This window comes from Alligator sinensis, unplaced genomic scaffold, assembly GCF_000455745.1.
Source record: "Alligator sinensis unplaced genomic scaffold, ASM45574v1 scaffold898_1, whole genome shotgun sequence".
In the NCBI taxonomy this organism is placed as follows: domain Eukaryota; kingdom Metazoa; phylum Chordata; order Crocodylia; family Alligatoridae; genus Alligator; species Alligator sinensis.
In genome coordinates this window covers 23,378-37,927 of record NW_005843836.1, presented here as the reverse complement: position 1 = coordinate 37,927, position 14,550 = coordinate 23,378, and the positions used below count along the sequence as shown (strand labels likewise).

Below are 14,550 nucleotides of genomic sequence, written 5' to 3'. Positions count from 1 at the left end.
CATGTATTCCTAAGGTTACTTGACACTTTCTATTTCAAGATTGTGCTTTCAGTTGCTTATTTTTTTGCTTGTGTAAGCTGCAGTTTTCTAATCTGGGTTTGTGCCTCGGGGTGATAATTTTGGAAATCCTCGTCTCTCTGAGCTTCTAACAGTTCTGTTTTGGCACATGTCACAGCTCAGTTCAGTGTAATTGGATCTGCTCAACCAATCACTGCTATTGTGGGACAGGACATCGTGTTACCCTGTCACCTGTCCCCCAGAATGAGCGCGGAGAACATGGAAGTGAGGTGGTTCCGAAATTACTTTGACACTTTTGTGCATCTGTACCCTGATGGGAGAGATCAGAATGGACAACACATACCAGAATATAGAGGAAGGATAGAGATGCTGAACAGTGGCATCATGAATGGAAACATTTCTTTGAAGATTTTCAATATCAAACGTGCTGATGAAGGGCAATACCACTGTTTTGTTCAGGATGAGACTGCTAATGCTGAAACTGCATTGCTTCTGAACATAGCAGGTCAGTGGCTTGTGTGGATATTATCTTTGCATCTTCCAATTTTTTAAATTTCATAATATAATAACTTTGAGAGTGTGCCTGTGAATTGTTTGATTACAATGAGGTGTGGCTATATTTTAGCAAACAATTACCCTCAGTTCATCAATCATAATTAAAATGTTGAATATTTTAATATATGTATTTTAATATGTACTGCCTGTCCTAAAAAAAGTTCCTTATGGACAAAAAAGGGTTCCTTACCTAGAAAAGAAATAACTTCTTCATGAATATGGTTTTCCAGTTGTGCCAGACTCTTTTCTGGTCTATGTGATTAAGTGCTAGTGCAACGATTAAAAAGAATGCCAATTTGCACACTAGTGGTTGTTTGGATAGGTCCAGTTGTGGCAAAGTATTGCCACAAGGAAAAATAAAAGTGGGTTTTTACTTCTGCCATATGAGGTTGAGCATTTGGCCCTTTCTGCACTGACTCCTGTACACAGAGTCATTGCTTATATCTAGGCTGTGACTCCATGTATGACTTCCCCTCCCCTAACTGCCTAAAGGTACACAGCTTCAATGCTGGATAAAACCTGCCAATACTGCCTTTGGACATTTTGGCTCCAGGGCATCCAGGCCAGTGCACAGTTGGTCAGACACTAGACCAAGCCCAGCCTAGTTCTTCCAATAGGGATATTAATGGGGAGTCAGGTGACCAGGGGGGACATATAAGCACCATGACCCCTGACAAGAGGACAATAAAACCCTTCCTACTTCCCTTGGGACTTGTCCCAGATGACGACATGTGTGTGTGTATGTGTTCCCCTTGCGCCTCTGCTTTGCTCCAGCCCTGCTCCTCCCTGACTCCAGCCTTGCTGCAGTTCTGCTCTTGCGCCTTCTTCTTTCCTCCTGCTTAATCCCAGGCTCACTGCACTCCCTGTCTTTATTCTGTTTGGACCTCCTGTCTCTGACCTACCTTCCTCTCTGATGACCATACTGCCTCAACCCTTCACCTGAACACCCACATTTCAACTGATACCTGGTTCTGAGTTCTGGCTTATGTGAACATAAGGTTTTTGCACTAATTACTCGAAGTGGGAGGCTGTTCCACATGTTAAGTTCTCTAACTGTTACGAGGCCTCTCCTAATTTCCAGTCTATATTAACCCATGGTCAGCCTACACCCATTTGTTTTGGGGCCAAAGTTGCTTTTAGGTCAAGTTGTTCTTTTCCTCCTCTAATTTTTTCCTCTTCTTGTATTTAGTACTCATAGTTATATCCCATTTTCAGCCCTCATTTGCTGAACTAAAGTCCAAGTCTCTTAATCTGTTCTCATAAGATATGCTTTTCTTTCCCTGAAAATTCTAGCAGCCCTTCTTTGTGCCCCTGCCCGTTTCAATCCATCCTTCTCGAACATCAGTGACCTGCATTATACACAGTATTCTGCATGAGCGCACCCAAGGACCTGTGTAATGGCATTAATGCTTTTCTTTCATTCCTGCAAATACCTTGACAGATACATCCTAGAATTCTGTTTGCCTTTTTCACATGTGCATCGCTCTGGGTGGACATTTTCCTCCTGCGTTATGGAATACACTCAGGTCCTCTTCCTTATCAAGCATTTCCATGTTCTTCACTGCCAGTGTATACCAGACATTTTTAAATGAATCTGCAAGAACATGACCCATGGGAGACTGGTGCTTCCTGAGTCGGGCAGGCGGGGGTGGTACTTGTCCTCCCCTCCCCGCAGCCAGTCACTGACCAGGAGCGGGAATCCCCCCACGGCCAATTGCGCTAACCAGGAGGGGGTTGTTCTCGCATGGCCAATCGCACCAACCCAGAAGTGCCAGTGGGGGACCACGGGGATTGCTTCTCCTGACGCCCCCACTCCCTGGCCGGTGCTCTTAAGGTGGGGCATCAGCACTATAGCCAGCCCCCCACCCCCATCGCGTAGGCAGGGAACACTGGCTGCCAGGGGGTGCACCAGCGCTCTTAGGGGGTGCATGTGCACCCCTGTGGACCCCCTACGCATCGCCATTGACATGATCATTACATTTTGTGCAGATTAATGTTATGCCATTGCTATTACTTCAGTCCTGAGCTTCTATCCCTTTTTCTGTATAATGCCCTGATTGTTTTCAGTTACAACAACTTGTGATTAGAAACTTTCATCAGCAAACTCCTAACACTTGTGGCAAGGTCATGATGAAAACATAAAATAGGCCCTTTGCTATGTTCATTACATCACAGTCCTCTCTTTTTCCCTGTCCTCTTCTAATTTATATATATGAAGAATACTTTGCTATTAATTTTCATGTCTTTCCCCATGTGTAATTCACCTTGAGTTTTACACTTCTCACATTATCGCTATACTCTTGGCATTGAAGACCTAGCCTTGTTTGCTGATCAATCTTTTTTTTTTTAAATCCGTGTAGAGTCTGTTTATTCCTCATGTCCTTCTGGAAAGGTTATCATTCATTTATATCTGCAGCCGCTTCCTACCGATTTTCTCTGTTACTTTACATAGAGATTCGTAACAGTCGTAGCACTTTAGCCTGGAAATCCTTTAAACCTTATTTACATTCAAGCACCCGAATTCATCTGTCCAAAGAAAGTTATCAACAAGTTCCTTTGGTTAATCAAGTTTTACCGTATTGAAATCCAAAAACCTAACTGAAAAACCTACTTATAAATATGTTCTTCTATTTCTTTTACATCAAATAAGCACATATAGTCACTAGGTTACAAGGCTCAGCCATTCTCCTCTGTTTTACTTCTAGCAGGGTGATTCCATTGTGTTGTGGGAGGAAAGGACCAAAAACATGCAGTTAAATTGCTACAGGAGTGCCACTTAGGGGCATGATGTGGAAATAGATTTTAGCCCGTAGTCCTGTAATTTTTTACGGATGTTAGGGCTCTGAATCTATCCCTTAAGTTTTACACAACTGAAAGATTTTGTATATTTCAAAGTAAGCCAAATTCACCTATTTGTCCTTTAGTCTTAGGTTCTGTTCCTCTCATCGCTGTGGAGGATTACCAAGAGGGAGGGATCCGCATCGTTTGCAGATCAACTGGCTGGTTCCCAGAGCCCAAAGTGGTATGGAGAGATCCCAGTGGGCAGCATTTACCATCAGTTTCTGATGAAGCAAAAGCTCAAAAAAATAATGGCCTGTTTGAAACAGAAACTGCTATTGTTATACAAGAACATACACACTCAAACTTGTCCTGTTGGATAAGAGACAAGTATCTTAGCCAAGGGAAGGAATCAACTATTTATATATCAGGTCAGTTTTTATTTGAATCTCACAGTGAACTCACAGCCGTACAGTAGAAGAAAACACAGTGAGACAGCAAATATGTCTCCCTTCTCCACCAGTCCACCAAAAAGAGACAGTTGCTTTTCCAATTCAAAGCTCATCCATTGCAAATACTTTAACTACTGTCTTATTCAGAATTTTGAATTTGATCAAAATTTAACCTTAACTCCGTATTTTATTAGTGTCTATTTTTAATTGAAAAATACTAGCAAATTGCCATTCAAGAATAATGGGCTCTGGGTCCAAATCCGCCCCCTCCCACTCTCCAGGGGTAGATTAAGATTATTGTGTACTAGTGTCCTGAGCTACAGTGGGGTGGCGGAGGGGCCCCTTCCCCTCCTGGTGCTGGTGGGGGAGGCTGGCTGGACCCTGCCTGGCTGGGGGTGGCGGGGCACATGCAGCTTCTTTTCCCTGCCACCTACCCCCACTATTCCCTGCTAGTGCCAAACGTACATGCACACAGACACACACTGGCACAGACACACGGGTGTGCACACAGGCAGGCACGCACTCTACTCTCACTCACTGTCTGCACATGGACACAGACACACGCACGCACAGACACACGTAGACACACGTGAAGATGGGCGCACACTCTGGTTACACACTTTCTGTACACGGACCCACAGACACAAACACACTTTCCCTGCCATGAACACAGACACATGCACACACGCATACACGCAGATGGGCGCGCACTTTACCCATGCTCTGCACATGGACACACAGAAATAAATACACTTGTAGCAGGGCACTAAGGTGCCTGCTACTTGTAGAGCCAAAGTAACTACGCAGGTGCCGGTTGCTAGTGTAACCAGAGGGCGCAAGTGACTCACACCTGCCTGGTCAGCTGACCGGAAGGGCAGGGCCTGGCTCCTATATAAACCACAGGCCGGAGGCCAGGAGGCAGTTCCCTGCTGGCAGCCAAGGGGGAAGGAGCCAAAGAGAAGGGGCCATACTGCAGGTATGGCCTGAGATTTTGGGACAGCTGAAGCAACTCGGGTGTGGCAAGATGAGGTTGGATCCAGATGGCTTCGATTTTACGTTACAGCCCAGGTGCTTGTGTTTTGTTTTGCTATTGGTTACTGGTGGCTTGGGAGAGGCTATATGGGGATGGAGGAGGCCTCAGAAGGGCACTCACAGTAGTGTGGGGACCAGCGCCAGTGAGGGTGCAGCATTCAGGGTGCACCGACCCCAGCCCAGAAAGGGGGTGGCATGGGAGAATCCCCAGAGAGGGGGGGCTGTGTGGAGAAGCCCCAGAGAGGGGGGCAGCATTGGAGAAGCCCCAGAGAGAGGGAGGGCAGTGTTGAGAAGCCCCAGGGAGGGCGTAGTGCCAGATAGGGCTGTGGAAAGCCTGAGCGCCAGTGAAGGCACAGAGTGAGGCAGGGCCATGGAGGGCCCAGTGAGGAAGAGGGGACCAGATTACAACAAGGCCCGGACAACAACGGTGGTACCATCGGTGAGGCATGGGCTGCGGTGTAGGGGAGGAAACGGAGCCGCAGATAGTGCCCCCTGGCATCGGGGCAGAAAAAGGGAAGCCTCCTGCTAATTAACATCAATTAATCAATTAACAACAAGGCATGGCGGGAGAGAAAGCGGGTGGTTGGTTCAGGAAAGGGTGTGCGGGCCACGTTTAGATCAGCCCAAAGCGGGCACCTGTTACAATACTCTCCCTGCCCTGCCAGATGCACACACACACACACACAGACATGCGCATACCCACATGCACAAATCCATGTACACCCACGTGCATGCACAGAAATGCTCACACACAGAAACAGACATACAGATGCACAGACGTGCACACAGACACAGATGTATGCACGCAGGTGCAGACGCAGATGCAGACACAGACACACAGCTGCACTGCACATGCACACAGATGCTCTGTAGACACAGAAGCATGCACACATATGCACGCACATGCATTCAGGTGCAGACACACACACATGCACTCACACAGAGACACACACATACACACATGCCCCAGCCACATCCCTTCCCTTCCCAGGACCTCCACCCTCCCTCATTCTCCATGGCACTGAGGCAGCCCCCTCCCACTCCCCCACGCAGCCGCCTGCAGCCCCCTCTTGCTGTTGCACTGCTTGGCAGGGAGCTGTTGCTAGACTGTGTCTCTGTGGCTGGGCATGGGGCCAGGCTGGGCTGGCTCAGGCTGGGAGCCCTGCACAGCTCCCCTGTGTGCATGTGGCAGCACTCTGGGTGTGTGTGAGGGGGTGTATCTGGGGGATATGGTGAGGTTTGGGGTCTATGCCCCCTCCCCAGCACCACTGCCACCTTGCAGTGCTCCAACAGAAAAAAATGCAATTGGGACCTCCATTTTTTGACTACAGGCTACCTAGGTACCCTAAGGTTTTCAAGCCTGATCAGAATTGAAATGTGATCACCTAGAAACCTAACTCCTGACTAAGATGCATCGTGATTGATATTAGAGCTGGAGAAGAAGCTAAAGTCCATTTCAGTTTCAAGAGGGACCTGGTCCAATAGGCATCTTCACAGCATGCCTAGTTCATATTGACATCCTAGACATCCATTCAAAATTATAAGGTATCTACTAGGCCTGTGCAAAGTGGCAAGTATTCACTTCGAATTCAGATTTGGGTGATTCGAATCACCGTCCCAAATTGATTCGGCCAAATCTGATTCGGATATTTGGCCACTGCCGAATTGGCTGAATCTTTGAATCAAATGGGCCCTATCCTCTGCCCGCTGTCCCAGTCCTGTCAATTGCTGCCCTGGTCCCAGTGTCCCAGCTTATTTTTATTAAAAAAGCCCTGCACCCACTGGCTCCTACCAGGTGTGGGGGAGGTGGCAATCCCCGCTGCCCCCCACTGCCCCGCACTGCATGGCGGGGAATCTGCCATGAGCCCCCAGAGGCCCCAGCAGCTGCTGCAGCAGCCAATGAGTGTGGGACTTTTTTTTTCCCAAAGAGCCAGGACACTGGGGCCGGGCAGGGCAGCCATTGACAGGGCTGGGGGAGTGGGCAGGTGTTGGGGGTTGTTCAGAGGGGCTGGAGGAGCAGGCAGGGGATGGGGCCTGGTGGGAGTCCCCTCATGGTCCCCTCCCTCCTCCTTCAGGCCCGTAACTTCTACTTACCAGCACAGAGACTGGGTCCAACTCCCTGATGCAGCAAGCAGGGATTGCCTGAATCTCCAAATCTTTCTCTGAATCTTTTCCAAATCAATTCAGAGGTGTTGAATCAATGTGGACCTTTATATTGGTCTCCTGGTTCAATTCAGATACGGAGATTCAGCAAATCTGCCCCTTTTCCATGCATTCTCTTCAACTAGGCCTTAGGTTCTTTTGTGTTCTGATTCACTGATTAAAATTCAGGGAGGAGAACAACAATAAAGAATATTTTCTAACTCCACTATTTGGGAAAATTAGAATTATGCTTCATTTAAAAATCTGGGAGTAACATTGGATTTTCCAAAAATTTTCTTAATATGAAGCTTCCGGTTCTTCTATTTCTACAAACTTGAAGAGAAATTCTTTGAAGGTGTAAGACTATTCAAATACATAATTGAATACTATTACAGAGCAAGACATCTTATCCCTGCATATATGGTACCAGAGGAGCACTGAATCAAACCTATTCTGTACTTTTGCCAAAAATTCCATGACTACACTGCTGGGGTCATTTTTAATAGAAATGCCATACCTTGTGAACAGTGTTGTGGGCCTTCTGCCGTTCCTTTTTTCTCAAAACAATCCTAGGTACCCTGTTTTACAGATCCCTTTTTCCCTCGGGTGAATACCTGGATGGTGGCTCTGATTGTGACCCTGGTGGTTTTCCTGGGTTTCTCTGTCTTGACCATTTATTTCTTCAAGCTAAGAAGTAAGTATTGGGGGGATAATATGGTTCAGTTAGCAAGAAATTTTCTTCTGATAATTGAAAAGTGTATAGATCAGACTAAACCAAGACCAAGCAAAGAAGAGAATATAGACATGCTGCCCCCTGAGCAGACCACAGAAGAATCTGTTACTAAAGATGTCTACACCACCTCAGCCCAGAAAAACTGAACTGTTCTGAGGCATGTTGTTCCTGCACCATGAACACTGCCTCCCAGAATGGAAGTCATGTAGCTGCCTTAGTGTCAGGCATGGCATGTGCTAAATGGTCTGCAAAGAAGATGACTTTGATAGGTGTCCTGTCCTGACCACAAAGATGAGAAGAATGAGATTTCACTTTTTCCTACATATGGCAATCTTGCATTCAGTCAGGCTATCAGGCCCCAAATACATATTTTAAAGTTAATGGGAATAAAGCTTCCCACAAAATAAACCTAAATACATAAACTATCTTTTGAAGACACAGCTATGTATCAATCATTTACCTGCCAACTGAGGGAAACTCACTGGCCGTTAGAATCGAGGCAGGAATATCTGAACAGGTGGGCAGTAAGTGAAAAGAGAACAACAGGAACTGAAAAGAGAGCTTTTTGGTGTGTGCCCAATAATAACGATTCAACAATGAGGCAAGATACAGCATGATGCTCCCTAGACTATGGCAAGTCAGTGTAAAATATCCCTTATGTTTAACCTTGGCAGGGTGTTTATTTCTCCCCGAGTGCTGCCTCCAGTATGTAGCCTACATATTGGAGGGAAGGAAATAATCAAACCTCCATCAGAGTTAATTATTCTCAGACCCCACTCATTGTTCTCACATGATACATATCAGCAGGGCCAAGAAACAGGATTGAAGTCTATAGCGTAGTGGTGCACAACTCAAATTTTATTTAGATGTACACAGCTTTTGCTTTCCAGTAGAGGGCTGCCATGAGTGGGCTCCACTCTGTGTATATTAGCTCGCCTCAGTTCCCCTCTTTGTTTAATGCTACATTTCTTACAATTGTTACATGATGCTTTTCATTTTAGCAGAGATATGGAAGGAAAGCACAAGGATTAAGATTCATAACTTCCATGTAGGGGGTGTGCAGGGGTTGTAGTCTTTAGGTCACAGCCACTATAACAGCCACTTAGGTGCAGTGCTCTGAGCCCAACCTAAAGTTTGCAAAAGCAGTTCCCCTGCTCATCACCTGGAGGAATGTACTTTGTCATGCATAGTACATCTAGGGGGAGGATTGGGATTGCTTCTGTCTGCTGACAAATACACTTATAGCATCTTTTCTCTGATTTTGTCTTATGTAGGTAACCTTCTGAGACAACTTGGTGAGTTTTTCTCCTCCTTAATGTACCTTTTTTCCATTACATATTAAATCCTCCTACTTACCAATCATTCTGACTATCACTGCAAGGCCTGTACTCCATTAATAACAACGGACAACATTCTATTTTTCCTGGTCTCGTAAGTGTTCATTTTTGATCATCTGTAGGTCATTCTTGGCACTTAAATGGCCAGGGGAATTCTGTTCATGGCTACATAGCCATCCACAGATGGGCAACTACATAGCTGCAGAAACTGGATATTTACAGTACTAACCGGGGCCATACAAGTGCTCCTTGTAAACGCAAAACTGTTTAGCTACTGAAGGGTCCTGGACTTGCAATCAGCACTGGAAAAGGATTCTCCATGTGTCTGTTCCCATTGCTCCCTACCCCACTCCCAAATATTTTAGGAGCTAGAGAGACCTTGGAAACTAGAAGCCCTGAACTGTAAAACACCTGCATGTGGTGGCTAGCACATAGGTCTCTCTCACTTTCCAACATAACATTCAAACCGCCACCTCCCAGTTCAGTCATTATTGTGGCCCTTCTCTAATGCTCCTTTTGACGCAGGCCCTCTAGGCAGCCACGGGTGGGAGGTCATAGTTTCACAGTGCTTAGGGTCAGAAGGGACCTAAACAGATCATCGTGTCTGACCCCTGCCCCAGGAAGGAACGAGTGCAGGGTCATAACACCCCAGCCAAATATCTGTCCAGCCTCCTCTTGAAGACCCCCAAGGTAGGAGAGAGCACCACCTCACTTGGGAGCTCATTCCAGAGCCTGGCAGCCCTAACCAGAAAGTAATTCCTCCTGATGTTCAGCCTGAACCTTCTCTCTGAGAACTTGTGGCCATTATTCCTAGTAACCCGAGGTGGTGCCTGTGGGAATAGAGCCTCACCCAATTCCCGCTGGTCCACCCTGGTGAGTTTGTAAACAGCTACCAGATCTCCTCTCAGCCTTCTCTTGTGGAGGCTGAATAGATTGAGGCCTTTTAGCCTCTCTTGGTAGGGTCGGCCCCACTGCCTCTTGGCCATGCGAGTGGCCCTCCTCTGAACCCTCTCAATGCTAGCCACATCCCTCTTGAAGTGCGGCACCCAGAACTGGACACTGTACTCTAACTGCAGCTTGACCAATGCCACCTGAAGGGGAAGGATCACCTCCCTTGACCTGCTTGTGATACATCTGTAGCTTAACGACAAGGTGCGGCTAGGCTTACTGACCACGTCCTCACATTGGCGGCTCACATTCATACTGGAGTCGACAATGACTCCAAGATCCCTTTCTGCCACCATGTTGACAAGAAGGGTGTTCCCCAGCCTATAGGTGTGTTGCTGGTTCCTTCTCCCTAGATGCAGCACTTTGCCCTCGTCTGTGTTGAAGTCCATCCTATTCTCATCTGCCCACCTCTGTAACCTGTCTAGATCTAGCTGGATTCTGTCCCTCCCCTCCAGTACGCTCACCTTTCCCCACATCTTGGTGTCATCAGCAAATTTGGACAGTGTATTCCACACTGTAACGCCGGGGGGCGCTCCTTGGGGTCTGTCTACTGGTGGCCCCGCCCACCTGTTATGGCCCAATTGCCCACCTTCTCTTCTGCCACGCCTTGTCGTTGCTTAATTGTTATTAATTAAGCAGGGACATTTTATGCCCCAATGCCAGGGGCGCTATCTGCAGCTCCGTTCCTCCCCTACACTGCAGCCCAAGCCTTGCAGATGGTATTTGTAAATTCCTCTTTATGTTGGGGTCTCAGCCACTGTGGGCCTCCCGCTTTTTCTCTAGCTAGGCCTGTCAGTCAACCCCCCCACCCCACCACTAATCAGGGTTTGACTCCCAGGCTGTGGGTCTCAAAAAAAAAACCTCACTGAGGCTCCTGCCACTCTGTGGCGCTGGGGTCTACTCACCCCCCAAATCCTGCACCCTCTCTGGTGCTGGGGTCAGCTCACCCACAAATCCTGTGCCCTCTCTGGCGCTAGGGTCAGCCCACCCCTGAATACCATGCCCTCTCTAGCACTAGGGTCAGCTCACCCCCCAAAATTGCGCCCTCTCTGGCATTGGGGTCCCCACAATGCAGTGGGTCCCCAATGAGGCCTCCTCCTTCCCCAAATAGCCTCACCCAAACCACCAGTGTTAACTTTAAACAAGGGAGGCAACATGCCTGGTTACTTCAGATGATCGTGAGGACGGCTCAGGGCATGGCATAGTCTTCCGACAGAAACTGCAGCCGCGGCACCGTAGTCATTGGGAGTCTGCCTTCCTGCTGCCCCTCTGGCCTTCTCCACTCGCCATTGGTAGGGTCCTGGCCTCCCTCTTCCTGTCACCCAGCCGGCTGCAGGGCTTGAGCCTTAATCCCTACGTGGCCGGCCAGCCATGACTGGAAGGATCTGGACTTAAAGGGACCACCCTGCCTCTTAGTAACAGGGTTAGGGTTCCCTGTTATATACACGCCCACATCCAGATTGCTGATAAAGATGCTGAACAGTACAGGCCCCAGGACCGAGCCCTGGGTGACTCCACTGCCCACATCCCTCTGGGTTGAAAACAGCCCGTCCACCACTACTCTCTAGGTGCGACCATCTAGCCAATTTGCTACCCATTTGACTGTGTAGGCATCAATGCTGCAGTCACCTAGGTTTTTTTTTAAGAGAATGTGGTGGGAAACAGTGTCAAAGCCTTCTTAAAGTCCAGGAAGATGACATGCACCTCAGCGCCCTCATCTAGGGACTTCGTGACCTGATCATAAAAGGAAACCATGTTAGTCAGGCAGGATCTGCCCTCAATGAACCCATGTTGGTTGCCCCTGAGCATTACCTCCCCTGATGGTACCTTGCAGATGTGCTCCTTGATAATTTTATCAAAGGTCTTCCCAAGGACTAAAGTGAGACATACATGGAACAAGAAAGAAGAGTGCAAGCTATAGCATGGGAGGCTCAGTGAAGTGGCTTCTGCTCTATGAGGGAGGGGTCCTGGAGCCATTGCTCCTTGTGGGACAGAAGCTTCCTCCATCCATTTTTTCCAATGACTAGATTAATGGCTCAGCTCAAAAGGAGCACCAAAGAAGGGACTTGACTTGGCTGATGTGGTGTTGTTAGAGCACTGTACTTCAGAGTCAAAGAGGGACCAATGTTTAAGCCCCCTCTGGCTGAGGACTGGGATAAAAGTCAGATACTCTAAGTTCCAGGTAAGTGCCCTAGTCCCTGAGCAACTGGGAGGCAGCAGAGGAGGGGGAAATGGGAGAGATCACTTTTGCTTTTTTCCCTTCCCCCTCTCTCTGTTACTGCACAGGCACATTTAGTTGTCTGTGTGCCCAGGAAAAGGATTCCTCTTAGTGTGTAAGTGCCAAAAAGGCCACTTAGACAACCAAAAAATGGCCACTTAGGACAGTATACTATTCCACCTAAAGTCTCAAGACTTCATAGAGTCTTGTGGAGGGTGGGACTCTCGTTGTGGTAGGCTTTCATTCTTTTCTCATTTTGAGTAGAAGGGAATGTAAGTTCTGAGTGCTCTTTTAATTGTGCTTCAAAGTCTGTTTTGGCAGGGTGGGAAGCAGGTTTTGCAGCAGTTCTTTAGCCCAAATGTTCCTATTTACCCAGACATGCTGTTAGAGATCCCAGGGACAGATCTGGAAAGGCGGGGAAACTCAGACTTTTCCCGCTTACTCAGACATGCTCCTGGCATCTCTGGGGAAGCATCTCAGTAAATGGGGAAAGATAGGCAGGTGCTCTCAATCCCCATGAGAACACATGGATCCTGTTCTGAACCATAATGTGGTGGGACAAAGGGTGACATGAATTTTGCCCAGAGAAGTAAATGATGCCTCACCCAATGACGTATCATGGCACAGCTGGTGTTCTTCATTTGGTGACATCTATTCCTAGTCTTAGTGAGGGGGTCACTTAGTAGGACTTTAAGTTTTCCCTCCTGTTTCATGAATGAGGACATACTGCAGAAGTGGTATGATGGAACAGTATCTTTACATACTCTCCAATATTATTCCCCCTTTCTGACCTATGTTCCTTTGTCTTTGCCTGGATGCTTGGCCACCTGCACTTCATCAAGAGGCCTTTTATTGATGAATATTCAGTGAAGAGTTCTCATCCCAATATTTTTTTCTTGGTTGCAGGGTGGAGAAGAGATGTCATCTGTCCAGGTAATGGAAGTGTATAATGAATCAATGACTAAAACACTCTCTTTCTGAGGTTTCCTAACCATTTTCTTATGCTGGCTGTTTCTGCATGTATGTGCTACTATTTGTCTGCTAAATGAGACTTTCTTTCCAGACATCAGATGAGCTGATGAACCATCCAGCTTTGGAAATCAACAAAGCACAAAAGAAAAATGAGCAATAGATTTGCCTACAGAAACATTATTTCTTCTGCTCTTTTCTGTATCAGAAAATGCAGCCCATTGTCAAGTTTCCCTTTGTCTTCCACTTCTGCAAAGCACTTCCACACTGCCTTTATTCTCTGTCTGATACTGGATGGCCCAGGAGGAGGAGGATGGGGTCATCACAGGTTTAGCAGCAGGTTTGGTAGGGTGGAAGGATTGGGTTTTGATTGGACTTGGACTCTGAGTTGTGTAAGTCGCATTGGATTTGGCATCCTACTTTACAGGGGTGATTTTGAAACTTTTAACCAGTGTCAACAAACTCATTTTCTTTCTTCATTTCTGTTTAAGTAAAGAAACCCACCAGACTGGTGTTTGTTTATATGGATGCAGCTATATTGAGGGCAGATCCAGAGGGCAGAGTGCATTGCTCCCATAGCAGCCCTCTTTTATTCCTGCTCTACCCAGATTTCAGAGCCAACTGCCTGAGAGCAGCAGTGGCATTTCTATCCAGGCAGCACTGAGGGGGTCATCTGCCTTCAAGGCTCATTATTAGTTACCTGGTTCCTACTAATATCTGTTCATTCTGGAAAAAAAACACTCACTGTGTTAATAGTCTTGCTGTTTCACTATTCAAACTAGCCTCTCTCCTGTCATTTAGCTGTCAATCTGTCAACCATTCCATCCCCTCCCGCCCTCCCCCACTAAGGATCTGATCTCACTTCCACTCCCCACCCCGCCTTCAGCTTCAGGCCAGACCCCGCTCCCACACTTGCTGCTTCAGGTCTGCCCCTGCCCCTGCACTTCAAGTCCTACCCTGCCCCCATCAGTTGATGTCCAACACAGCACTCCCCAACCACAGCCCACTTCAGGTCCAACCCCACTCCCCTCCCGCCCTCCCCCACTAAGGATCTGATCTCACTTCCACTCCCCACCCCGCCTTCAGCTTCAGGCCAGACCCCGCTCCCACACTTGCTGCTTCAGGTCTGCCCCTGCCCCTGCACTTCAAGTCCTACCCTGCCCCCATCAGTTGATGTCCAACACAGCACTCCCCAACCACAGCCCACTTCAGGTCCAACCCCACTCCCCTCTCTCCCCCACCATTTTAGGTCCGACTTCACTCCACCATCCCCCATTTTCAGTCTGACCGTGCTCCACCCTCCCCCTGCTTTGGGTCCAACCATGCTCCCCCTTCCTTCCCACCCCCCATTTCAGGTCTGACTCCACC

General features: G+C 47.8%; 1 protein-coding gene across 1 annotated transcript in view; it reads left to right on the top strand.

Annotated features, from left to right (window-relative positions):
- The first annotated feature begins 246 nt into the window (after window positions 1-246).
- LOC102369888 (butyrophilin subfamily 1 member A1-like) overlaps window positions 247-14,550 on the top strand; it is a 19,269-nt gene continuing 4,965 nt past the window's right edge. Inside the window, exons 1-5 of the mRNA XM_006039187.3 lie at window positions 247-523; window positions 3,498-3,782; window positions 7,567-7,671; window positions 8,985-9,005; window positions 13,120-13,146. Coding sequence (XP_006039249.3) covers window positions 262-523; window positions 3,498-3,782; window positions 7,567-7,671; window positions 8,985-9,005; window positions 13,120-13,146 — 700 coding nt within the window. The 5' untranslated portion in view covers window positions 247-261. The remainder of the gene's footprint in view (window positions 524-3,497; window positions 3,783-7,566; window positions 7,672-8,984; window positions 9,006-13,119; window positions 13,147-14,550) is intronic.